Consider the following 25464-nt stretch of genomic DNA (forward strand, 5'->3'; position numbering starts at 1 on the left):
AACACAACTTCCAGGGTTGTGAACCCACTTCCATTGCCACTTCCAGGGTATTGACCTCACTTCTGGGGTTGTGACCCTGCTCCTACTTGCACATCAAGGGGCATGACCCCATTTTCTTTGGCCCTTCTGGAGTGTTGACCCCAGTTCTAGTTGCACTTCTAGGGCATGATCCTACTTCCATTTGCACTTTTGGGGTTAGGCCCCCCTCTGGAGTCATGACTCTGCACAGTCCCCCCTCTCTCCCCTGCCCAGAGGTCACTTCAAGGATGAGGAGGCCTTCTCAGAGCCCCCTCCCCTGTCCCAGGGTGGGGGAAAGAGCCACCATCCTTTCCCCTTCCCAGCCCTGTCCCCTCACCCCAGCTGGGGCTGGGTCCCTTCTACCTCCCAGTAAAGATGCTAGAACAGCCCTTGTGGGACTAGTTTGTACTGGGCTGGCCCCAGCTTGGACTGAGGAGGAGATGAGAAGATATTGCGGCTGCTAAGAGTTGTGGGGAGAGACCTTGACTCTGCATCGGGTCCCTTTACGTACCTTGGGAGGGCCATGGATGGGGACAACCTGGCTCCCATCAGCACTGCTGGGGATGGTGATATTTTCTGCTGGGAAAAAAAGGAGGGTTGGGTCAGGAGGAAAACTCAGGCTCTCTAGCTCCATCTACCATCCGCCGTGCCAGCAGGTGACAGCTCTTGACATCTTTTCCAGCCCTTCCTCAGGAAACTGGGCAGGGAGTTGGGCGGAGGGGGTGGGGTGGCTGCGGGGACTTTGTGTCCAATATTATCTGGAAGCCCTCCAAACCTGAAGGTTTGGTGGTGTGGGAGCATCCAGGATAGAGCACCCCCACACCAAAATGTAAAATGTGGGGTCAGTTTGGGCAGAACGTCCCCTTTCTGTAGAACGAGAGCCCCAGGAACAAAGATAGGACTGTTGGAAGACAATGCACAGTTACATCCGCTTGTGGCAAGGGTTGAGTTTGCGTTTGGCGTTCCTCATCTAGCACCTCTTCTCCCATCCCCTTTTTTGATTGTTTTGGACCGAGTGCTGCCACATCCCGTGCCTGATGGTGGAGCCAGACTCCTGGCTGTGCCAGGAGCGAGGAGGGGGGGCTCCAGGGTGCCATTGGATCTGGTGGGACACGGGGACATGACGATTTCCTATAGTATACAGCCAGCTCCAGATCCCTCTGGGAAGGTTTTCCCCCATTCCCCAAATGAAACGTCGGGTGCTTGGGACCCCTTCCCCCCAAATTGCCTTTCTCCCCCACTGCCTCCCCAGCACTATCATCCAGCTGCCTGTGGTACCCCCCCCCCCGCCCAATCCCAGTGTAGGAGGTTGCCACGGAGGGATGAGCCTGTGGGAACCCGCCTCCTAGGCTATTTTCACAGGTACTTGGACATTGCTTCCCCAGGAAAGAGAAGCTGCTGGCACCGATCGTGCCTTGCATTGCACCTTCCTCTCCTCCTGCAGGTCACAGAGAGGCCATGCCTGCTTTTAACACCTAGATAAGGCAGATGAGTTTCTAATTTTAGCACATTGCATGGGGGAAAGGTGCAAACCATCCCAGAATAGGTCAGGAGGCATCTCCCCGGGCACCGGGGCCTGCGTCAGCAAGCTATCACATGCTGCTCCTTGCCCCTGTGCAGCATCCTGGGCTGGGAACGGTGCCTATTTCGGAGAGGGTGACCATCTCTAAGGACCTCCCCTTTGCCGCTCATGTAGAAGTGAGGTGCAAAGATGTTTTTTAGGGTTTTTTTTTTTTTGCCACAACACTGAGGGGTTCCCGGGGTGAGCCCAGGTCCTGTCTCCTTCCTTGCACGTCACCCCCCACACACACCCCCCGAGCAGCAAGGATCTTCCTCCTCGGCATGCGTGGATGCTGTCACCATTGCAAATCCCCTCTTGCAATGGGGAGCAGCCCTTTGCCCCCATTCCTCTTCGTGACCTCCTCGCAGAGATTTGAGGAAGAAAGGCTGCAAGAGGCCGAGAGGAAGGTGGAAAGGGGATGGGCCTGGAGAGTGCTAGATCCACACTTGCCCCAGGGAAGGGCTGTTGCTGCACAGAAGACGCAGCCAGGATGGGCCTCTTTGGGTGTGTGTGTCACACATTGGACTTGTGCCTTTGGGGTGCCCTGTTAGCATGGCTTAATTGCTCTCCCCAGCAGTAAAAGTGTTCCTGGCATGCTCCAGACACCTTACTTTCCCCACCCAGGCTATTTCAAGGTGCTTGAAAGGTTGCCCTGCCAGCACACAGTAGCACCCCAGGCAGGTGTGTTGCACGGGACAGGGTCTGCAACAGGCTCTGGCGTCGCTGTCACCATGAGGCTGCTGCATGCCCTCCCACTCGTGCATGTCATGAGTCTCTCCCTCCAACAGGGAAACAGTGCAGTCACCTCCAGGGGTGGGAAAACCAGCTCGGCTGAAACTGTGTTGATACCAGCTCCGGGCACAGCCCAGCCACGGTAGCAAAGGGAGGTGACACGTACCAGCCACATCTTTCTGACTACAAAGAGGGTGAGCCCAGCATGCCAGGAAAACACCCTCGGCCTTTGCAAACCCTCCGCTGTTCCTCCTCAGGCAGGGCCAAGCTGGCATTCTGCAAGGCATGCAGTAGCAGGTGGATGACAATAGTGTTAGCATTTTATTCTTATACAAAACACAGAGGTGAAAGAGCAGCAGGCTGCCAGGAAGCCAGGTGCCTTCAAACAACAGTGCAAAGGGTGCCCCAGGCTGGGGCTGAGTTTGGCACTCCTTTCACATGGAAACAGCAGCATTGTCCTGACCTGCCAGCGCTAAGCTGGGCTTGGAGGAAGAAAACAGTTCATTTTTCCCCAGGATCCGGCCCTTGGGCTCAGCTCCACGCTTGCCAGAGGAGAGATTGGGGGTGCTCACCCCAATCCCGGGTGCTAAGTGCCACCCCCTACACGTTCCATCCCCAAATGACTCTGTTCACTGCCGCGGGCTCTCAGGCTGGCTGCCGCTCCGGGCTCCACTCAGGGGATGATGCTGGAGGGCCGCTGGATGTGGAGCTGGGGAGGAAGAGGAGGCCGTGAGGTCAGGGATCCCTGCGTGGGGCAGGAGGTGTGCAGGCACCCGAGGCGGGGTACCGGAGATACAGGACTCACCGCCTGTGAGGTGTCCACGTTCTCCAGACTGACGCAGACGTTGGGAGTTTCTGAGCCTGCGAGGCAGGAGGAGAGACAGGATCAAGGGCTGTGCATGCTCCCGGCTGGGTTTGCCAGACTCCAGTGGCTCCCCAGAGGGGGCAAACGCTGCAGCCCCCTTCGCCAAGCCCCTTTGGCTTGGTGCCACTCAACCCATCCCCCTCCCCCCGCCTTGACTTGGTGCCCTGTTTCACCTTCCCAATTGGCCGCTTGGTTGCTGGTGGTGAAGCCCTGGGAGCTGCTCCAGTTCTCGTCATCGTCATACAGCTCAGAGCGGGATGACAACTTCTCCCTATGCACCAGGATGGACAGAGCTCAGAGCTGGGCTTGGGTCTCCCTTCCACGGGACCCAGGCGTCCGGGCCCCTTCCCACACTCCCCACCCTGCACTTGCCTGTACTCCAAGTTCTCCCTCTGGGCCCTGAGTAGGAAGATGGTGAAGACAGCAGCCACGACAGTCAGCACAGCCACGGGCACCCCTACAGCCACCCCCACCTTGCTGATGCGTGAGGCACAGGCATTGTCGAGGTACCAAAATGCTGCTTTGTCCGAGCACCTGGAAGGGAGCCGGGGCAGTGAGAGAGGAGCCATCCTCACCCTCAGGTGGCACAGTGTCCCCAAAACCCAGGGGGCATCAGCAGGGAGGCAGGCAATGTGGAGTACTTACTCGCACAGGGGTCCCCTGTGCTTCACGACGCATGTGCCGTAGGTGCAGGTATAGGGATCGGCAGATCTCTTGTCACATCTGGTGACGCAGAGGACACCCACTTTTGTGACAGCAGGGGAATAGTATTCCTGGAACGCCTCCGGGACTTGGCCAATGCACAGGTCTGATGAAGGCAAAGGCATGGCTCAGGAACTGAGGGGGGTGGGATAGGTGCGCATGGGGCTGGGGACCCATGGGGATGGGGATGGAGGGCACGGGATGGGGGATGCATGGGCATGGGGTTGAGGACCTAGGAGCACAGGGAGGGGACAAATGAGCAGAGGATGGGGGAGGCAGGAACAGTTTGGGGCTGCTGCTAGTCCAGGCTGGGGGACCCACGGGCATGAGGTAACTTACCTGTGTTAACGTCATCAGTCTTGTAGCTGGTGACATTGGTGAAGTTGGAGTTGAAACAGAAACTACCTGGGGCAGAGAGAGCAACAGCTGATGAGCCATCCAGGCTCAGCCCGAGGACCCACAGCCCCTCTCCTAGGAGCCTTCTCACCCCCAGCAAGGCCCTGGCTCAGCACATAGGAGCCCCCAAGCATGCTGGTGTCACACAGCAGGCAGAAGCAGTCCCCAAGGTCCACCAGCATCACTCACATGAGGAGTTGCTCTGGCAGCAGTTGTTGTAGCTGTTGATGGCAGTAACAAGCTCTTCAGAGATGCTCCGGACAGTGCTGTTGACCAAGGTGGTGGCAGGCACCTCCAGGAGGACCGTGTAGTTCACAACGATGCTGCCATTGCTGCAGGGAGAAAGGGCACCTGTGGCTTGACAGAGCTGGACTGTGACTGCCCCGCACCACTCCAGACTGGGATGGACCCAGGTGTCCTGGTGGAGGATGCATCACCCCTAAGGGACACCCTTGCAGCGACCCCACAGTGGGCTGTATCAGGCAACGGGATGAAGGGAGGGATACCCCCTCTAGTGCCCCACATTGGGGGGACCTCAGCTTGAGACTGCGACCAGGTTGGGTTCCCCATTGCAGGGGGACAGCGTGTCCACCATGGCACTGAGCTGGGGCTGGACTGTCCTTGGAGGAGCCTGGGGACAGGACACAACTCAGAGAGGTGGGGATATGCCGTCCTTGGAGAGCATCACCCCAAATCTCCCCCAAGGTGCCTTCACCCCAAATCGCCTTGCCAGAGCCAAGGCAGGGGTTGGGGCCATATTAGGACATGCCACCTGGCCCCTCGAGGACACTCACCTCAGGCTGTGGATCTCCACACCTCGGTAGCCCTTTATGTTCTGGTAAAGCTCGTCCATCTAGAAAGGCAAAGAGAGACCATAGGGAGAGCTGAGTGCCAGCCCTGTCTCACCCTGAATGCCCCTTCGGCGGGTGCTGCCCCAGCGTGGGGACGCCCCCAGCCACTGTGGCATTGCTACACTCTGACCTGCTGCTTGAATTTCTTCTCGAAGTCCTGGAAAGCCTGGGAGGACTTATTTTTGAGCTCGGCTGTGAAATTCCTGTTCTCGACCTTTGCCTTCATGTCCACTGTCGCGTTCACCACCACTTCGCCAAGCCAGAAAGAGACCTGTGAGTGCTGGTCCACTGCTCTGGGGGGGGCTGTCCCACCTCTGGCGTCCCTTGTCCAGGGACCCATCCCACTCCAGGATCAGCCCCTCCATAGTGGCCCTGGTCCCAGGTCAGTCCTTCTGCGACACCCCCCAGTCCTGTTCCCAGGTCGGTCCCTCTGTGGCCACCTCAGCACTGGTAACCCATCCTGGGTTTGGGTTGACACCTCCATGGTTGCCCTGGTCCCAGCCCCAGCTGGTCCTTCTGTGGTGGCCCTGGTCCCAGTCCTGGACTGGTCCCTCTACAGTGATCCTGGTCCCATTCCCGGGTCAGTCCACCCACACTGACCCCCCCAAACCATCCCCAAGTCAGTCCCTCCACAGCAAACCCAGCCCCATTCCGTCAGTCCCTCAGCATTAGCCCCAAACCTGAATCAGTCCATCCATAGTGGCCCCAATCCCATTCCCAGGTCAGGGCCCCACATAGAAGCTCCATCATGGCTTGGCACAACCAGGATGGTTCCCTACCATCTTTGATCTCGATGGTCTCCTTGACCGACTCGCACTCTAAGCCCTGGAAGTTGGGGAGGCAGTGGCAAACTCCGCCATCCCAGGTGCCCCCATTCTGGCAGATGGGGATCTCACACTTGGTGCCATAGTACTCGGCAGGGCAGATGCACTTGATGCCATCCCAGGTGCCCCCATTCTGGCAATTCCCTGAAAAAGGTGCCAGAATTGGGTGCTAGGGCATGACCCAGACCCCAAGAAGGGTAAGTGAAACTTTCCCAGTGAAGCTAGTCTGGGATAGGGTGAGAATTCAGGAACTGGGGATGTAACTGGAGAAAAGAACTGGGGAAGGACACTCACCTGGCGGCAGGGAAGTGGTGGTGGTGTCTGCAGAGGTCGTGGTGGTCGTAGTTGTTGTGGTGGTGGTGGTGGTGGTGGATGGAGGACTAGGGCTAGTGGTGGTGGATGGAGGGCTAGTAGGGGTAGTGGTGGTGGTGGATGGAGGGCTAGTGGGGCTCGTGGTGGTGGATGGAGGGCTAGTAGGGGTAGTGGTGGTGGTGGATGGAGGGCTAGTGGTGGTGGATGGAGGGCTAGTGGGGCTAGTGGTGGTGGTGGATAGAGGGCTCGTAGTGGTGGATGGAGGGCTAGTGGTGGTGGATGAAGGACTTGTAGGCGTAGTGGTGGTGGATGGAGGGCTAGTGCTGGTGGTGGATGGAGGGCTCGTAGTGGTGGATGGAGGGCTATTGGGGGTAGTGGTGGTGGTGGATGGAGGGCTCGTGGTGGTGGATGGAGGGCTAGTGGTGGTGGATGGAGGGCTAGTGCTGGTGGTGGATGGAGGGCTCGTGGTGGTGGATGGAGTGCTATTGGGGCTAGTGGTGGTGGTGGATGGAGGGCTCGTAGTGGTGGATGGAGGGCTAGTGGTGGTGGATGGAGGGCTAGTGGTGGTGGTGGATGGAGGGCTCGTAGTGGTGGATGGAGTGCTATTGGGGCTAGTGGTGGTGGATGGAGGGCTCGTAGTGGTGGATAGAGGGCTCGTAGTGGTGGATGGAGGGCTAGTGGTGGTGGATGGAGGGCTAGTGGTGGTGGTGGATGGAGGGCTCGTGGTGGTGGATGGAGGGCTATTGGGGCTAGTGGTGGTGGTGGATGGAGGGCTCGTGGTGGTGGATGGAGTGCTATTGGGGCTAGTGGTGGTGGATGGAGGGCTCGTAGTGGTGGATAGAGGGCTCGTAGTGGTGGATGGAGGGCTCGTAGGGGTAGTGGTGGTGGTGGATGGAGGGCTCATAGTGGTGGATGGAGGGCTAGTGGGGGTAGTGGTGGTGGATGAAGGACTTGTAGGCGTAGTGGTGGTGGATGGAGGGCTAGTGGTGGTGGTGGATGGAGGGCTCGTAGTGGTGGATGGAGGGCTATTGGGGGTAGTGGTGGTGGTGGATGGAGGGCTCGTAGTGGTGGATGGAGGGCTCGTAGGGGTAGTGGTGGTGGTGGATGGAGGGCTCGTAGTGGTGGATAGAGGGCTCGTAGTGGTGGATGGAGGGCTAGTGGTGGTGGTGGATGGAGGGCTCGTGGTGGTGGATGGAGGGCTATTGGGGGTAGTGGTGGTGGTGGATGGAGGGCTCGTGGTGGTGGATGGAGGGCTAGTGGGGGTAGTGGTGGTGGATGAAGGACTTGTAGGCGTAGTGGTGGTGGATGGAGGGCTAGTGGTGGTGGTGGATAGAGGGCTCGTGGTGGTGGATGGAGGGCTATTGGGGGTAGTGGTGGTGGTGGATGGAGGGCTCGTAGTGGTGGATGGAGGGCTATTGGGGCTAGTGGTGGTGGTGGATGGAGGGCTCGTGGTGGTGGATGGAGGGCTATTGGGGCTAGTGGTGGTGGTGGATGGAGGGCTCGTGGTGGTGGATAGAGGGCTCGTAGTGGTGGATGGAGGGCTATTGGGGGTAGTGGTGGTGGTGGATGGAGGGCTAGTGGTGGTGGATGGAGGGCTAGTGGGGGTAGTGGTGGTGGATGAAGGACTTGTAGGCGTAGTGGTGGTGGATGGAGGGCTAGTGGTGGTGGTGGATGGAGGGCTCGTGGTGGTGGATGGAGGGCTATTGGGGCTAGTGGTGGTGGTGGATGGAGGGCTCGTAGTGGTGGATAGAGGGCTCGTGGTGGTGGATGGAGGGCTATTGGGGGTAGTGGTGGTGGTGGATGGAGGGCTCGTAGTGGTGGATGGAGGGCTAGTGGTGGTGGATGGAGGGCTAGTGGGGGTAGTGGTGGTGGATGAAGGACTTGCAGGCGTAGTGGTGGTGGATGGAGGGCTAGTGGTGGTGGTGGATGGAGGGCTCGTGGTGGTGGATGGAGGGCTATTGGGGGTAGTGGTGGTGGTGGATGGAGGGCTCGTAGTGGTGGATGGAGGGCTAGTGGTGGTGGATGGAGGGCTAGTGGTGGTGGTGGATGGAGGGCTCGTGGTGGTGGATGGAGGGCTATTGGGGGTAGTGGTGGTGGTGGATGGAGGGCTCGTAGTGGTGGATAGAGGGCTCGTAGTGGTGGATGGAGGGCTAGTGGTGGTAGTGGTGGTGGTGGATGGAGGGCTAGTGGTGGTGGATGGAGGGCTAGTGGGGGTAGTGGTGGTGGATGAAGGACTTGTAGGTGTAGTGGTGGTGGATGGAGGGCTAGTGGGGGTAGTGGTGGTGGATGAAGGACTTGTAGGTGTAGTGGTGGTGGATGGAGGGCTAGTGGTGGTGGTGGATGGAGGGCTCGTGGTGGTGGATGGAGGGCTATTGGGGCTAGTGGTGGTGGTGGATGGAGGGCTCGTAGTGGTGGATAGAGGGCTCGTAGTGGTGGATGGAGGGCTATTGGGGGTAGTGGTGGTGGTGGATGGAGGGCTCATAGTGGTGGATGGAGGGCTAGTGGTGGTGTATGGAGGGCTAGTGGGGGTAGTGGTGGTGGATGAAGGACTTGTAGGTGTAGTGGTGGTGGATGGAGGGCTAGTGGTGGTGGTGGATGGAGGGCTGGTGGTGGTGGATGGAGGGCTATTGGGGGTAGTGGTGGTGGTGGATGGAGGGCTCATAGTGGTGGATGGAGGGCTAGTGGTGGTGGATGGAGGGCTAGTGGTGGTGGTGGATGGAGGGGTCGTGGTGGTGTACGGAGGGCTATTGGGGCTAGTGGTGGTGGTGGATGGAGGGCTCGTGGTGGTGGATGGAGGGCTAGTGGGGGTAGTGGTGGTGGTGGATGGAGGGCTCGTGGTGGTGGATGGAGGGCTATTGGGGGTAGTGGTGGTGGTGGATGGAGGGCTCGTAGTGGTGGATGGAGGGCTAGTGGTGGTAGTGGTGGTGGTGGATGGAGGGCTAGTGGTGGTGGATGGAGGGCTATTGGGGGTAGTGGTGGTGGTGGATGGAGGGCTCGTAGTGGTGGATAGAGGGCTAGTGGGGGTAGTGGTGGTGGATGGAGGGCTTGTGGGGCTAGTAGTGGTGGTGGATGGAGGGCTATTGGGGCAAGTGGTGGTGGATGGAGGGCTACTGGGGCTCGCAGTGGTGGATGGAGGGCTATTGGGGGTAGTGGTGGTGGTGGATGGAGGGCTATTGGGGCTAGTGGTGGTGGATGGAGGGCTGGTGGGGCTAGTGGTGGTGGTGGATGGAGGGCTCGTGGTGGTAATGCTGGTGGATGGAGGGCTCGTGGGGGTGGATGGAGGGCTTGTAGGGGTAGTGGTGCTCGATGGAAAGCTTGTAGGACTGGTGATGGTGGATGGAGGGCTAGTGGTGGCGGATGGAGGGCTAGTGGTGGTGGTGGATGGAGGGCTGGTGGTGGTGGATGGAGGGCTAATGGTGGGGGTGGATGGAGGGCTGGTGGTGGTGGATGGAGGGTTGGTGGGGCTAGTGGTGGTGTATGGAGGGCTCATGGGGGCAGTGGTGGTGGATGTAGGGGTAGTGGTGGTGGATGGAGGGCTCGTGGGGGTAGTGGTGGTGGATGGAGGGCTTGTGGGGCTAGTGGTGGTGGTGGATGGAGGGCTATTGGGGCAAGTGGTGGTGGATGGAGGGCTACTGGGGCTCGTAGTGGTGGATGGAGGGCTATTGGGGCTAGTGGTGGTGGTGGATGGAGGGCTCGTGGTGGTGGATGGAGGGCTATTGGGGCTAGTGGTGGTGGTGGATGGAGGGCTCGTGGTGGTGTATGGAGGGCTATTGGGGCTAGTGGTGGTGGTGGATGGAGGGCTAGTGGTGGTGGATGGAGGGCTAGTGGTGGTGGTGGATGGAGGGCTCGTGATGGTGGATGGAGGGCTATTGGGGCTAGTGGTGGTGGTGGATGGAGGGCTCGTGGTGGTGGATGGAGGGCTATTGGGGCTAGTGGTGGTGGTGGATGGAGGGCTCGTAGTGGTGGATGGAGGGCTAGTGGTGGTGGATGGAGGGCTAGTGGTGGTGGTGGATGGAGGGCTCGTAGTGGTGGATGGAGGGCTAGTGGTGGTGGATGGAGGGCTAGTGGGGGTAGTGGTGGTGGATGGAGGGCTCGTGGTGGTGGATGGAGGGCTATTGGGGCTAGTGGTGGTGGTGGATGGAGGGCTCGTAGTGGTGGATGGAGGGCTAGTGGTGGTGGATGGAGGGCTAGTGGTGGTGGTGGATGGAGGGCTCGTAGTGGTGGATAGAGGGCTCGTGGTGGTGGATGGAGGGGTATTGGGGCTAGTGGTGGTGGATGGAGGGCTCGTGGTGGTGGATGGAGGGGTATTGGGGCTAGTGGTGGTGGATGGAGGGCTCGTGGTGGTGGATGGAGGGCTCATGGGGGCAGTGGTGGTGGATGTAGGGGTAGTGGTGGTGGATGGAGGGCTCGTGGGGGTAGTGGTGGTGGATGGAGGGCTATTGGGGCTAGTGGTGGTGGTGGATGGAGGGCTATTGGGGCAAGTGGTGGTGGATGGAGGGCTGGTGGGGCTAGTGGTGGTGGTGGATGGAGGGCTATTGGGGCTAGTGGTGGTGGTGGATGGAGGGCTCGTGGTGGTGTATGGAGGGCTATTGGGGCTAGTGGTGGTGGTGGATGGAGGGCTCGTGGTGGTGGATGGAGGGCTATTGGGGCTAGTGGTGGTGGTGGATGGAGGGCTCGTGGGGGTGGATGGAGGGCTCGTGGGGGTAATGCTGGTGGATGGAGGGCTTGTAGCGGTATTGGTGGTGAATGAATAGTTGGTGCATGTAATCCCCTCCGTTGTCGTTTGGTTGCTGGCTACTGCGTACAGTGGGAAGGAGGATTGAAGCACCGCGAGGGCCTGGCTTTCCCGAAGCGCGCAATGGGCACCCCCACCCCATCCCGCATGGTGGCAATGAAATCTCTCCCAGTAAGGACACTGGGTCACTGGGAGGTGCATGCCAGCCACAGTGTCCCTAGTTTGAGCCACTGCCCCTGGCAGGGGCTGGGGACATCCCTGCATGCCCGTGGCCATCCCCCAACTGAGCCATGCTGCCAAGACAAAGTGGGCTGGGTCAGGTCCCCAGGACACTCTGGGCTTCTTTGAAGGGTGTCTTCCCACCACCTCCTAAACCTGCACCACACCCTAGCCACCCCCCAAGCACCCACTTCCCCCCAAATCCCCCTAGCTGGGCCCCCATAGACTCCCAGACCCTCAATGACCCTCATGCCCCCAAAGACCCCTAGCTGGACCCCCCAAAGACTCACATCCTCCAAAGACCGCCAGCCTTCCAAGACCCACAACCCTTCAAAGACCCCCTGCCTCCAAAGACCCAGAGTTGGGCCCCAAAAACCCACATCCCCCAAGGATCTCCCACTAGGCCCCCAAAGACCTCCAGCCTCCATGACCCACAATGCCTCAAAGACCCACATGCCTCCAAAGACCCAGAGTTGGGCCCCAAAAACCCACATTCCCCAAAGACCTCCCCGCAGTTGGGCCCCCAAAGACCCATGGATGCCCAAAGTCCCACATACCCCCGAAGACCCCATAGCCAAACTCAGATCCCTGGAGGACAGACCCTTGGCCCAGACCCGTGCCCAAGACCCCTAGCATGGTCCTTGGGATGTCCTGATGAGGATAAGGCCACGATAATGGGGACAGAGCCCACGTCGAGCAGCACTCACCTTTCGTAGTGACCAGAAAGCAGAGGCCAAGCACAGCCAGGGCACCCCACAGGCGCATGCCCATCTCTCTAGGGCCTGGCAGGTGCTGGATGCAGTGGGGAACTCAAGCTTGTCAATCCACCCCAGCCGCAGGCACAGTGGGACTGGGGCATGAGCAGGTGCTGTGGGACCTTTGGTCCCAAGACAGAGGTGGGAGGGCTGAAACCTGAGCTGCAGGTGCCGGAGAGCAAAGCTGCTGATCTGCCCACCCCCAGCCGTGGCTGCCAACACCCTTTTCCCAGCAGAGATGTTGCCCCAAATAACCCACATGAAGCCACAAGGTGGTTGATGCCAGCAGGTAGCTGCCCAACACCCTCCCCAAGGAACTCCAAGGGTCTTCCAGGCACATCCTAGTGTGCCTGTGGGACCAGGGGACTCCATCGCATTCCCAAGTCCCTTGACGTGGCTCGCGCCCTCCGAGTCCCTTGGGCAGACCCCGGTTGGGCATAAGAGGTGGGAGGGAGCAGGATGGGGATGGGAACATGGGACAGGTACACAAGACATGGATGTGGGACAGGGACAGGGATGTGGGATGGGAACATGGGACAGGGATGGGGCCAGGGGGTGGGGATATGGGACAGGGCTGTGGAGGTGACACACAGACGGGGACACGGGGTGATGCTGGTGATGTGAGACACAGGGTGGGGGGAGGGGGGTGTCAGACATACAAGGAACATGGGACACGAATGGGGAGGGAAAGGGGACATGGGGGACCTGGTGCCCCAAAGACAGCTGGTGGGACCCTGGCCAGTCTCCTAGAGATGCCTGGTCCTTACAGCCCCCTGCCCCATCCTGTGCCACCTCCCAGTTTAGGGTCTACTGGTTGCCATAGGGCCCCGGGGTCCTGCTGGGGTTGTCCCCTGGCTCTTCTTTTGGGGTGATAGGGGGCTTTTGGGGTCCTGGGGACGACCTCTATATACCCCCATGCCTGAGTCCTCCAGCACAGGGCAGGGGCTGGTGGCACAGGTTGGGAACACGGGGACTCATGTCCTCGAGGACACCAGTGTCCCCAGCTGCCAACAGAGGATGCCACGAGTTGAGCAATGCTCAACCTCAAAATTGCCCTACTGTCACAGAGAGGGGACATCGCTGGCAGCTGGGGACCTCGGAGACCTTAATGTCCTTGGAGACCCTGCTGTCCCTAGCTACCAGAGAGACCAAGATGCCACAAACCCGGAAATCACCCCAGCACCAAAAAAGGGGACATGGAGATGGGACATTTAGGGCGGGTGCGAGTCCCTCATGGCCCAGGGTCATGGGTGCCACTCCAGGGTGTCAATGTCCCCTTGGGGCATGGCTGTTCCAGCTGTAGGCATTTCCCAGCAGGAAGACACCAGGTGCTGGCTCATAAGCAATCAAGGCTTTGCCCCGGTCAGGGGACACGTGGGGACGAATGTGCGCCAACTCCTGCACCGCCCAGATGGGGTGTCCTACTCCGAAACACCCGCCGGGGATGTGTCCGTCCCCAAGGGTGCCCAGGGTCCTTGCAGCTCCGTCCTGGGGACAGGGGACAGATGCGCTTGGTGGCCTCCCAGGGTGAGAGACATCGGGGTGTCATTGCAGTGGGATGGGGGGGGGGGACAGGGGGTGACGCTGCCATGCGGTGGCAGCGCCACACGGTGGCAGCGCCGTGGGGTGACAGTGCTGTTGGGTGGGTGGCAGCACCCTGAGGGGTGATCGTGCTATAGGGTGGCAGCGCCACAGGGTGATAGCACCTTGGGGAGGAGGGAGGGGGGGTTGACGATGCCGTGGGGTGGCAGCGCCACATGGTGGCGGCAACCCTCTTATGTGGGGGACACGGCAAGAGCCCATCCCCGTGGCCTCAGGGCTGTGCAGAGTTTTGAGGGGCTGTGGGGGTTTGGGGGGGGGGATCTGTGCAGGGTTTGGGGGTCTGTGCAGGGTTTTGGGGGGTCTATAGGGGTGTGGGGGGATCTGTGCAGGGTTTTGGGGGGCTGTAGGGGTTTGGGGGATCTGTGGGGGGTTGGGGGATCTGTGCAGAGTTTTGGGGGTCTATAGGGGTTCGAGGGGCTCTGTGCAGGGTTTGGGGATCTGTAAGGGTTTTTGGGGGGTCTGTGGGGGTTTGGGGGGCTCTGTGCAGGGTTTTGGGTGGCTGTGAGGGTTTAGGGGGCTCTCTGTGGTTTGGGGGTCTCTATGCAGGGTTTGGGGGTCTGTGGGAGTTTCAGGAGGACTCTATGGGGTTTGGGGGGGCTCTGTTCAGGGTTTTGGTGGCCGTGGGGGTTTCAGAGGGATCTGTGCAGAGTTTGGGGGGGTTGTGTGGTTTTGGGGTCTCTGTGCAGGGTTTTGGGGGGACTGTGGGGGTTTGGGGGGCTCTGTGTGCTTTGGGGGGGGTCTGTGGAGGTTTCCGGGGGGCTGTGGGGGTTTGGGAGGGATCTATGCAGGGTTTTGGGGAGCTGTAGGGGTTTGGGGGTCTGTGGGGATATGGGGGGCTGTGTGCAGGGTTTGAGGGTCTGCAAGGGTTCGGGGGGGCTGCAGGGGGCCTGATGTCAGGCTAGGGGACATGCACTCCCCCCCGAGATGGGGGATCCCTGTCCCCCCTCCGACCCCGCTGACGGGAACTGCGGGAATGCGGCCGGGCCCCACTGAGTCACCCCGTCCCTGAGTCAGGCAGGGGGCTGGGTGCCGGGGGGGGGTGATGGGGGTGCTGGGAATGGGGGTGCTGAGGGTGCTGAGGAGCTGGGGGTGCTGGGAGCGGGAGTCCTGGGGTTATGGGTGCTGGAAGGGGCTGGGTGCTGGGGATGGGGGTCTGGAGGTGCTGGGAATGGGGGTCCTGGGGATATGGGTGCTGGGGGGGGCTGGGTGCTGGGGATCGGGGTGTTGGGGGGTGCTGGGGATCTGGGTGCTAGGGGCCTGGGAGCTGGGAGGGGGTCTGGGTGCTGAGCAGGGGGATGATGGGGGTCTGGAGGGGTGCTGGGGATTTGGGTGCTGGAGATGAGGGTGTGGAGGTGTGGAGGTGCTGGGGATATGGGTGCTGGGGGTCTGGAGGGGTGCTGGAGGTCTGGGTGCTGGGAATAGGGGTGCTTGGGATCTGGAGGGGTGCTGGGGATGGGGTGCTGGGGGGTCTGGAGGGGTGCGGGGGGTCTGGGTGCTGGGGATGGGGGTGCTGGGGATGAGGTGCTGGAGGATCTAGAGGGGTGCTGGGGATATGGGTGCTGGAGATGAGGATGTGGAGGTCTGGGGGTGCTGGGGATATGGGTGCTGGGGGTGGGAGTGCTGGGGGTCTGGAGGGGTGCTGGGGTTTTGGGGGTGCTTCGGCTGGGGGGGTGTTGAGGGTTCTGGAGGGGTACTGGGGATCTGGGGGCTGCTGGGGGGGTCTGGAGGGGTGCTGGGGGTCTGAGTGCTGGGGATGGGGGTGCTGGGGTCTGGAGGGGTGTTGGGGTTCTAGGTGCTGGGAATTTGGGTGCTGGGAGGTCTGGAGGGGTGCTGGGAGGGTCTGGGGGTGCTGAGAGCCTGAGTGCTGGGGATTTTGGTGCGGGGGATGGGGGCTGCTGGGGGGGTCTGGAGGGGTGCTGGGGGTCTAGGTGCTGGAAATGGGGGTGCTGGGGTCTAGGGGTGCTGGGGATGGGGGTGCTGGGGGGTCTGTAGGGGTGGTAGGGGTCTAGGTGCTGAGAATTTGGGTGCTGGGGATGGGGGTGTGGGGGGGTCTGGGGGTGCTGGGGGGGTCTAGAGGCGTGTCAGGGATGGGGTGTTGGAGAAAGGGGTGCTGGGGGTCTGGAGGGGTGCTGAGGGGGGTTTGGGGGTGCTAAAGGGGGTATGCAGGATGGGGGGGCTGCTGGGGGGGGGGCTGGGAGGCCGTGGGGCAGCAGGAGACCACGGGCCAGCACGCCTGGCTGCACACGCGTGTGCGGGGCAACGGGGGGGGGGGGCAGCACACGCGTGTGACGTGGCCGGGCCTCCCGCCTCCGCGTCCCGCTGGGCCCCATCCGGCTCCCACCCGTCTGGCTGCCTCCCCCCCGCCACCAACCAATCCCCCCCCCTCCCCAGTCAACCCCTATCTTTCCCCGTTGCCTTTTTGGGCTTCAAAAAAACGTGTGAATTTGGCTTTGCTGCGGAAATGTTTCTGCCGTTACTCCGACGGTGGGTTGGTTTCTTTTCGTGCCTCCCCCCCCCCCCCCCCCCGCGCCGGCCCACGTCCCTGCTCATCCTCCCCGGCCTGCGAAGCCAAAGCCTGGCCAATTTTGGGCAAAAACCTCTGGGAAAGAGGATTTTTCCAGTATATTTCAGGGAACGAGGTGGGGGGGGGGACGGGGGACGGGGAGCCGTAATCGCCGCCACCAGCTGCCGCTGAGCTCAACCCCGCTATGAGCCATCAGAGAATCCACCCGGCGGCTCTCGCAGCAATTGGGGATGGGCTGTTGGAGGAGGGGGGAGGGAGGAAAGAATTTGGGGTGGGGTCCCCGTGCCTGGGGTGATGGGGGGGGGTATCACCCTAGGGGAAGGGGGGGGTAACCTGAGGTCACCCCAACCCCCCAACCCCGGACGCCTGGGCTCCTAGGGGATTCCCTGGGTGGGGAGGGGCCGGAAGTGGTGGCGCCGGAGAGGAACCTGGAGGAGATTCCCCGTCCCCCCCACCACCCCCCTCGGGGATTTAGGGAGAAACGGGGCGGTTTTAGGCCAAGGTGGAGGATGGGGGGGGGGTCCTGATGGGGGTCAGCAGGGTCATGGCGCCTGGCAGGGTCTATAGGGGGGGTCTATAGGGCTCTGAGGGACCTATGGGGCATTGCTGGGGTCTGTGGAGGCTATAGAGAGTCTATGGGGGGGTCTATGGGGTGCTGGGGGGGTTTATGGGGGCTACGGGGGATCTATAGGGCCCTGGCGAAGGTCTATGGGGCATTGGGGGGGGGTCTGTGGAGAGTCTATGGGGCACTGGAGGTCTATGGAGGCTCTGGAGGGGTCTATGGGAGATCTACAGGGCACTGGGCGACCTATGGGGAGTCTATGGGGCGTTGGGGGTTTATAGAGTCTATAGTGGATCTATAGGGCACTGCAGTGTCTGTGGGAAACTGGAGATCCAAGGAGGCTATGGGGGGTGTCTATGGGGGATGTGTAGGGTACTTGGGGGGTCTATGGGGCACCGGGGGGCTAAGGGGGACCTATGCAGCAGTGAGGGCCTACAGAGGCTATGGGGGATCTATAGGGTACTTGGGGGGGAACTATGGGGCACAGGAGGGCTAAGAGGAGCCTATGGGGCAATGGGGGGTCTACAGAGGCTATGGGGGATCTATAGGGCACAGGGGGGTGTCCATGGGGCACTAGAGTGCCTATGGAGGGTCTACGAGGTACCGGAGTGTCTAAGGGGCATTGGGGACTTATGGAGGCTGTAGGGGGTGAGAGGCGATTTATAGGGCATGGGGGTGTCTATGGAGCACTGGGGTGTCTATGGAGGGTCTACCAGGTACCGAGGTGTCTATGGGGCATTGGGGACTTATGGAGGCTGTAGGGGGTGAGAGGCGATCTATAGGGCATGGGGGTGCCTATGGGGCACTGGGTTGTCTATGGAGGGTCTACCAGGTACCGAGGTGTCTATGGGGCATTGGGGACTTATGGAGGCTGTAGGGGGTGAGGGGAGATTTATAGGGCATGGGGGTGCCTATGGGGCACTGGGGTGTCTATGGAGGGTCTACCAGGTACCGAGGTGTCTATGGGGCATTGGGGACTTATGGAGGCTGTAGGGGGTGAGAGGCAATTTATAGGGCATGGGGGTGTCTATGGAGCACTGGGGTGTCTATGGAGGGTCTACCAGGTACCGAGGTGTCTATGGGGCATTGGGGACTTATGGAGGCTGTAGGGGGTGAGGGGAGATTTATAGGGCATGGGGGTGCCTATGGGGCACTGGGGTGTCTATGGAGGGTCTACCAGGTACCGAGGTGTCTATGGGGCATTGGGGACTTATGGAAGCTATAGGAGGTGAGAGGCGATCTATAGGGCATGGGGGTGCCTATGGGGCACTGGGGTGTCTATGGAGGGTCTACCAGGTACCGAGGTGTCTATGGGGCATTGGGGACTTATGGAAGCTATAGGAGGTGAGAGGCGATCTATAGGGCATGGGGGTGTCTACGGGCCCCCAGAGAGCCCCACGGGAGGTCCCTGGACCTGATCCTGCCCTTATTTCCGTCCAGGCTATTTTTACCTCGGGGTGGTTTGGCAAGGGCCCTGGCTCCTGCCCACGTGCCCTCCCCTCCGGAAATGCCACTTGGAAGGACCCAGGCATCCGGGCGGGCTGCCCGGCCTTCCTGACCCCTCGCACACACCCCCGGCCTCCCCGGCCCGCGGCCGTGCCAGGAAGGGAACCCAGGCGTCCTGGCAGCCGGCCCGGCCGTCAAAACGTGGGCTCGGCTGCCTCAGCCACCGCCGCCGCCGTCGCCGCCGGTCTGGGAAAAGGGCCCAGGCGTCCTGGCAGCCAGCCACCCTGCAACACTCATGCGAACCCATGAGGGCGGCTCCCCCACCCACTGCTAGGAAAAGAGCCCAGGCGTCCTGGCGCCCGGCACCCCATGCCCCCCCCCCCAACTCCTCTCTCCTGCAAGGACCCAGGCGTCCGGGCGCCCAGCACCCCATGGTCCCCCCTCCTCCCTCCTGCAAGGGCCCAGGCGTCCGGGTGCCTGACACCCCACGGCCCCTTTTCCTTCCCCCAAGGGCCCAGGCATCCGGGCACCCGACACCCCACGGCCCCCCTCCTCCTTCCCACAAGGGCCCAGGCGTCCGGGTGCCCAGCACCCCCCGGGGGTTTCCCAACACCCCGAGGCTGTTGTGCAGTGTCACCGTGGCCAACACGTCACCCTGCAGGAAGGGGCTCTGGCGTCACCCCGGGGAGAAACCGGGGTACAGTGGGTTCGGGGGGAGGGGGGGGTCATGAGGCTTTGACACCCCTCTGCCCGGACGCCTGGGTCCTCTGAGCCCTGTGACACCCCAGCAGGCCACCCCCACCCCACCAAGGCCCCACAGAGCCGCCCATGGAGACGTGAGGGACGTGGGATGGGAGTGGAGGGGACATGGGGCGCCATCAGGGACACGGAACACGCATGTGGCCATGGGGGGGACCATGGGGACACAAGGGGGCCATCGGGGACTTGGGACACCCTTGGGGCCATGGGGGGACCATGGGGACATGGGGGGGGGGCCATGGGACATGCATGCAGGGGTCACGGGGACACCAGAGGCCATTGAGGACATGGGATGGGAACAGGGGGACATAGGGCACCGTCAGGGACATGGGACACACGTGGGGACATGGAGGAGGGAACCTGGGGACCACCGGGGACATGGAACGTGTATGGGGACATGGATGGGGGCATGGAGGGGGATGTGGGGGGAACGAGGGGCCATCAGGGACATGGGCAGGACTTGGGGACATAGGGGGCCACCAGGGATGTGGGATATGCATGGGGATATGGGGACACAGGGGGGGGCCACCAGGGATGTGGGATATGCATGAGGATATGGGGACATGGGGGGGGCCACCAGGGACGTGGGATATGCATGGGGACACACACACGGGGACATGGCGGGGGGGGGGAGACAAGGGGACCCAGGGTGCCGTGGGGGACATGGGACACGCTTGGGGGTGTAGGGGGAACGCGAGCACCCGAGGAGGGAGGGGGCCGTCGTTGGATGCACGTGGGGACGCGGCGGCGACACGCATTCCCTGGCCCTCCGCCCCCCCCCGTGCCCCTCACCGTGGCCTCTGTCCCCTTCGCCGGCCCCTCCCCGCTCCCCCCCCTGCCTTCGCCGCCCCCGCCCCTGCTCCACCCTTTATAGGCGCCGCCGGGACCGGGGCCGCCCCGCAGAGCCGGCAGCAGCGGCACCGAGACAGAGCGACACAGGCACCGGGGCACCGACACCCAGAGTGACACCGGGGAACCGACACCGGCACCAACACCGGGGCACTGAGAGTGACACCGGGGCACCGGCACTGAGAGCGACACCGGCACCGGGGCACCGACACCGGGGCACCAAGAGTGACACCGGCACCAAGAGTGACACCAGGGCACCGACACTGGCTCCGACACCGGGGCACCGAGAGTGACACCGACACCGGCTCCGACATTGGGGCACCGACACCAACACCAGCACCGAGAGCAACACCGGGGCACTGACACCGGCACTGAGACCGGGGCACTGAAGGTGACCCCGGGGCACCAGGATTGACACAAACATCAGGGCTCCAGCACCAATACCAAAACCAGGGCACCGGGACTGAGACCAACACCAGGACACCAACACCGGCACCAGCTCACCAGCTCACCAGGGCTGACACCGGCACTGACACCGGGGCACCAGGACTGAGACAGACACCGGAGCACCGGCACCACCACCAAGACTGAGACCATCACCAACAGCAACAGGTAACGGGCACCGGGCACTGGAGAGGGTGCTGGCATGGAGGTGACACTGGGACACCGGCACCGGGGTGACACCGGGTCTGATATGAGCAGGGAGCGGTGACCTGGCACCGGGGTGACACCAGTGGGGATTCAGCACCGGGGTGACACTAGGCCTGACACCGGGGGCGACACTGGGGTGACACCAGCAGGGAGCAGCAACCTGGCCCTGGGGTGACATTGGGGTGGCAGGACCATCCCCAGGTCCATGCAGGACGCATCAGCACCTGGGGCTATTGGAGATGCTGGGTGCCAGGACGCCTGGGTCCCCTTTGGTGGGGGGAGGGGAAGCCTGCAGTGACCCAGGATACCAGGTGCCACCTAGCTCCATGGGGTTCACCCCGGACACCTGGGTCCCCTGGAGCTCATTGGTGGTGGAGTGGGGTCCTGCATTGACCTGGGGTGTCAGGGTTCCCCCACCTTGGCCTGGCCCAGGAGTAATGCCCCGGACACCTGGGTCCTTCTTGTCCCCCCAGGATGCAGGTGGCCTTGGTGACGCTGACGTGGGTGGCCCTGGCGGGCGTCGTGGCTCCCGCCCCGAGGACCCCAACGGGCGCCCGCGTGGCCCAACTGGCGGCCGATTTCGGCGTCCGGCTCTTCCGGGAAGCGGTGGAGCGGCGGGGGGATGGCAACGCTGCCTTCTCACCCCACGGCGCTGCCACAGTCCTCGCCACCCTCCAGCTGGCCACCGCTGGGCCCAGCCGCCACCAGATCGAGGCCGCCATGGGCTTCGACATCGATGGTAAGGGGGGGGTCTCCAGCCCCATGGCGGGGTGGGCTATGGGGTGACACCATCCCCATGATGGGCTCATGCTGGAGGGTCCTTGTCCCCATGGCCAAGTGGGCTATGCATTGTCCCCGTCCCCCATGGTGGGTTCATCCTGAGGAACCCCATTCCCATGGTGGGTTCATCCTAGGGGTCCTCAGCCCCACGACCGGGTGGCCCTTGGGATGACACCATCCTTATGTTGGGCTCATGTTGGGGAGTCCTTGTCCCCATGGCCAGGTGGGTTATGGATTATCCCCATCCCCATGGTGGGTTCATCCTGGGGGTTCCTAGCCCCATGGCAGGGTGGGCTATGGGGTGATGGGGACAAATCAGGGGTCCCTAGCCCCATGGTGGGGTTACTCATGGGGTCCTAGCCCTGTGGTAGAGTTGATGGTGGGCTTCCCATCTCCATTGCAGGAGGGACCATGGAGTGTCCCCATGCCCATGGCAAGGGTCCCCATGGGACGTCCCCATCCCCAAGGTGGCATCCTCATGGGATGTCCCCAGTCCCACAGTGAGGATCCCCATGGGACGTCCCCATCCCCAAGGTGGCATCCTCATGGGACGTTCCCATCCCCAAGGTGGCATCCTCATGGGATGTCCCTATCTCCAGGTTGGGATCCCCATGGGACGTCCCCATCCCCACAGCGGGGGTCCCCGTGCGATGTCCCCATCCCCACGGTGGTGCTTACCCCCTCCATCCCTCCTCCTCAGAGCCGGGGGTGACTCTGGAGCTGCGGCGGCTGCGGAAGCAGCTGGGGGGTCCCGGCCACCACCTGGCCGCGGCTGAGGGGCTCTTTGTGGCCCGGGAGCTGGCGCTGTCGCCCGGCGTCGTCACCCGCTTTGCCCGGGCGCTCGGCTGGCGCTTGGCCCAGGTCGACTTCAGGCAGCCCCAGCAGGCGCGCGCTGTCCTCAACGCCTGGGTGCAGAACCACACACAAGGTGAGGCTTGGATGCCTGGGATCCTTTTTTGGGTGGGGGGAGGGGGGTGTCTGGAGCCCAGATGCTTGGATCCCTTGGATGGAGGGTGATGGGACACCTGGGTACCTTGGGTGGAGGGGTGCTGGGACACCTGGGTCCCTGGGGGAAGAAGAGGGAGCTGTGGGGATGGGACAGGGTGCCGAGGACCCTCCCGCCCAACGCCGAGGTCTATGGGGGGACAAGGGGGCCTCTGGGGCAGCACGCAGCCCAGACGCCGGGGTCCTTGCCCAGCAAGCCAAGGTCCCCAGAACTGCCCATCTCCTCCGCAGGGATGATCCAGGGCTTCCTGCCGCCTGGTGCCGTGGGCCCCAGCACCCGCCTGGTGCTGGCCACCGCCGTGTACTTCAAAGGTGCCTGGCTGCATCCTTTCCCGGTCACTTCCACCCGCCGCCGCCTCTTCCACAAGCCCGATGGCAGCACTGTGGCCGTGCCCATGATGGAGCATACGGCCAAGTTCAACTACGGTGAGGCTTCACTGGCCCCAGATGCCTGGGTGCCTTCCCCAAAGCTGGGCAAGGCAAGCCCCATCCCCGTGGTGGGGGCCTCATGGGACATCCACGTCCCCAGGTTGGGATCCCCATGGGATGTCCCCATCCCCATGGTGGGGGTCCCCATGGGATGTCCCCATCCCCAGGTTGGGATCCCCATGGGACGTCACGATCCCCATGGTGGGGTTCCCCATGAGACATGCCCATCCCCATGGTGGGGTCCACCTGGGATGTCCCCATCCCCACAGCGGGGGATCCCCATGGGACAGCCCCATTCCCACAGTGAGGGTTCCCACAGGACGCCCCCATCCCTAGGGTGGGATCCCCACTGGACGTCCCCATCCCCAAGGTGGCATCTCCATGGGACGTCCCCATCCCCATAGCAAGGGTTCCCATGGGACGTCCCCATCCCCAAGGTGGGATCCCCATGGGACATCCCCATCCCCATGGCGGGGGTCCCTGTGGGGTACCCGGGACACCTACGTCCCCGCTAAAGGGTGGCGCTGGGGCAGGGGAGTTCACGACGCCGCAGGGGCTGGACTACGACGTGGTGGAGCTGCCGTACCGCGGCGGGGCCGTCTCCATGCTGGTGGCAGCGCCATCCCGGCGTGACGTGCCGCTCGCCGCCCTCACTCGCGCCCTCGATGCCAGGCTCATGGCCGCCTGGGCCACCAACATGACCTGCGTACTCCGCCTCCTCGTGCTGCCCCGGTGAGCTGGGGGGGACAGATACCTCCGAGCCCGGATGCCTGGGCCCCTCCAGGGGTGCAAGAGGAGCAATGGGTGGGGGGATGCATGGGGTCCTGGGAGGCTTGGGGAGGTGGGGCAGGAGGATGCCCCCGTTCCCGGATGCCTGGGCCCCTAGGAGGGTCAGGGAGCAAGGAGGGAAGGGGGACATAGTTCCATCCCCGGATGCCTGGGCCCCTGGGGAGCGAAGGGGGGATGCATGGGTGCCCAGGGAGCTCGGGGAACAAGGGTGGTGGGGGGGGGATCTCAGATGCCTGGGTCCCTGGAGGGGTCAGAGAGGTGGGGCAGGGGGATACCTCCCCCCACCCCGGACGTCTGGGCCCCTAGAGGGGCTCAGGAAGTGAGGAGGAAGGATTCATGGGTCCCTTTGCGGGAGGGGGGTCTCAGATATGAAGCAGGGGGACACTGGGGTACCCCGGATGCCTGATCCTCCTCGTGACCCCCTCCTTCCCTCTTCCCCCCCCCCACCCACCCCAGGTTCTCGCTGGAGACGACTTGGGACCTACGGGTGCCCTTGAAGGCGCTGGGTGTCCGCGCTGTCTTCGAGCCCGAAGCTGCCGACTTCACGGCCCTCTCCAGTGAGCAGGGCCCCCTTATTTTTTTCGGGGGGGGGGCCCAGGTGTTCTGGGGCACCTCTCATCCCCCCCTCCTCCTTTCCTTCCCCACAGCTGAGGAGCCCCTTGTCCTGGCCCGGGCGCTGCAAAAAGTGAGGTTGGAGGTGAACGAGAGCGGCACCGAGGCATCCTCGGCCACGGGTGAGCGCGGCGGTTGGGGCGGGGGCACCCGGACGCCTGGGTCCCTCAGGCCCCGGATGCCTGGGTCCCAGTTGGGATGTTTGTTTTGGTGGTGGTGGTGGTGGGGAGGTCTCATCGCTCTTCTCCGCACGTTGTCCTGCAGCCGCCGTCGTCTACTCCCGCATGGCGCCGCTGGAGATCCTCATGGACCGGCCCTTCCTCTTCGTCGTGCGGCACAACCCCACCGGTATGGGGCTGGGGGCCGCGGGGTGGGGGGCTGTGCCCCATGGAGTTGGGTCTGGGGGGGGGTCTGTGCCCCATGGATCTGGATTTGGGGGGTACGTGCCCCATGGAGTTGGGTCTGAGGGGTCTTTACCCCATAGATTTGGGTCTGGTGGATCTGTTCCCCATAGATTTGGGTCTGGGTGGGGTCCATGCCCCATGGGTCTGGGTCTAGGGGGGTCTTTGCCCCATAGATTTGAGTCTGAGGGGGGGTCCATGCCCCATGGGTCTGGGTCTAGGGGGGTCTTTGCCCCATAGATTAGGGTCTGGGGGGATCTATGCCCCATGGAGTTGGGTCTAGGGGGGTCTTTACCCCATAGATTTGGGTCTGGGGGTTCTGTGCCCCATGGAGTTGGGTCTGGGGGGCTCTTTGCCCCATAGATTTGGGTCTGGGGGGGTCTGCTGTTCCCCATAGATTTGGGTCTGGTGGGTCTGTGCCCCATGGAGTTGGGTCTGGGGGGGTCTTTGCCCCATAGATTTGGGTCTGGTGGGTCTGTGCCCCATGGAGTTGGGTCTGGCGGGTCTGTTCCCCATAGATTTGGGTCTGGTGGGTCTTTGCCCCATAGATTTGGGTCTGGGGGGGGTCTGTGCCCCATGGAGTTGGGTCTGGGGGAGTGGTGGGAGCCCCCCACAGATGGAGCTGGGGCTCTGGGCCCCCCCTCACCCCTTTCTCCCCCCCCCCCGCAGGTGCCATCCTGTTCATGGGGCAGGTGACGGAGCCCTGAGGTGGGGGGCAGCCCCACGGCGGGGCCGGCACCCGGGCGGCAGCGTAATTTATTGGAGAGATTAATATATTCTGGGGGGGGGTTAGAGCCTGGGGGGGCCCTTGGGGTGACGCTGAGGATGTCACCCCCCCCCCCGCGTCGCGGTGTTGGTGTCAACCCTGTGTCGCACTGTTGGGCGGGTCACCCTCTGCATCGCAGTGGGGGAGTCACCCCTCTGCGTCGCGGTGTCGGTGTCACCTTCTGCGTCGCGGTGTTGGAGGGGTCACCCCTGGGGGGGGGGGAGCGTCGGGTTTCGATGCCGAATAAAGAGCTTTTGGGGACACTGCGGTCAGTCCGAGTCGGAGTGGGAGGGGGGACGCCTGGGACCCCCAAACTGGC

The 25464-nt window shown here is 62.7% G+C and overlaps 2 protein-coding genes across 2 annotated transcripts; one reads left to right on the forward strand and one right to left on the reverse strand.

Moving 5' to 3' along the window:
- Window positions 1-2619: 2619 nt before the first annotated feature.
- Window positions 2620-6428, reverse strand: LOC104142579 (mucin-3A-like). Its single transcript, XM_068924023.1, has 11 exons — window positions 6244-6428; window positions 5905-6093; window positions 5256-5374; window positions 5069-5127; window positions 4464-4606; window positions 4218-4283; window positions 3822-3984; window positions 3549-3710; window positions 3350-3447; window positions 3117-3172; window positions 2620-3020 (listed from the first exon to the last, which is right to left on the reverse strand). Exons 3-11 carry the CDS (start codon window positions 5349-5351, stop codon window positions 2985-2987), a joined length of 879 nt encoding a protein of 292 aa, XP_068780124.1. The 5' UTR covers window positions 5352-5374; window positions 5905-6093; window positions 6244-6428; the 3' UTR covers window positions 2620-2984.
- Window positions 6429-19759: 13331 nt separating this feature from the next.
- SERPINE1 (serpin family E member 1) lies at window positions 19760-25406 on the forward strand. The gene is made up of 9 exons (XM_068924036.1): window positions 19760-20324; window positions 20837-21102; window positions 21844-22071; window positions 22380-22574; window positions 23111-23309; window positions 23823-23923; window positions 24014-24100; window positions 24243-24326; window positions 25049-25406. The coding sequence occupies exons 2-9, from the start codon at window positions 20838-20840 to the stop codon at window positions 25084-25086; spliced, it is 1197 nt and encodes a 398-aa protein (XP_068780137.1). The 5' UTR covers window positions 19760-20324; window position 20837; the 3' UTR covers window positions 25087-25406.
- The last annotated feature ends 58 nt before the right edge of the window (window positions 25407-25464 follow it).

Source organism: Struthio camelus, chromosome 37 (genome assembly GCF_040807025.1).
Source record: "Struthio camelus isolate bStrCam1 chromosome 37, bStrCam1.hap1, whole genome shotgun sequence".
NCBI classification, from domain to species: Eukaryota; Metazoa; Chordata; class Aves; order Struthioniformes; family Struthionidae; genus Struthio; species Struthio camelus.

Bases quoted from the DNA above. Each gene is read 5' to 3' on its own strand.
- LOC104142579 (XM_068924023.1), bottom strand. From the start codon at position 5,351: ATGAAGGCAAAGGTCGAGAACAGGAATTTCACAGCCGAGCTCAAAAAT. The intron at 5,128-5,255 runs GTCAGAGTGTAG...TTGCCTTTCTAG, and splicing joins AGAAGAAATTCAAGCAGCAG to ATGGACGAGCTTTACCAGAA. The intron at 3,173-3,349 runs GTGAAACAGGGC...CCTGCCTCGCAG, and splicing joins CCAAGCGGCCAATTGGGAAG to GCTCAGAAACTCCCAACGTC.
- SERPINE1 (XM_068924036.1), top strand. From the start codon at position 20,838: ATGCAGGTGGCCTTGGTGACGCTGACGTGGGTGGCCCTGGCGGGCGTC. The intron at 22,575-23,110 runs GTGAGGCTTCAC...GCGCTGGGGCAG, and splicing joins TACGGCCAAGTTCAACTACG to GGGAGTTCACGACGCCGCAG. The intron at 24,101-24,242 runs GTGAGCGCGGCG...GTTGTCCTGCAG, and splicing joins CGAGGCATCCTCGGCCACGG to CCGCCGTCGTCTACTCCCGC.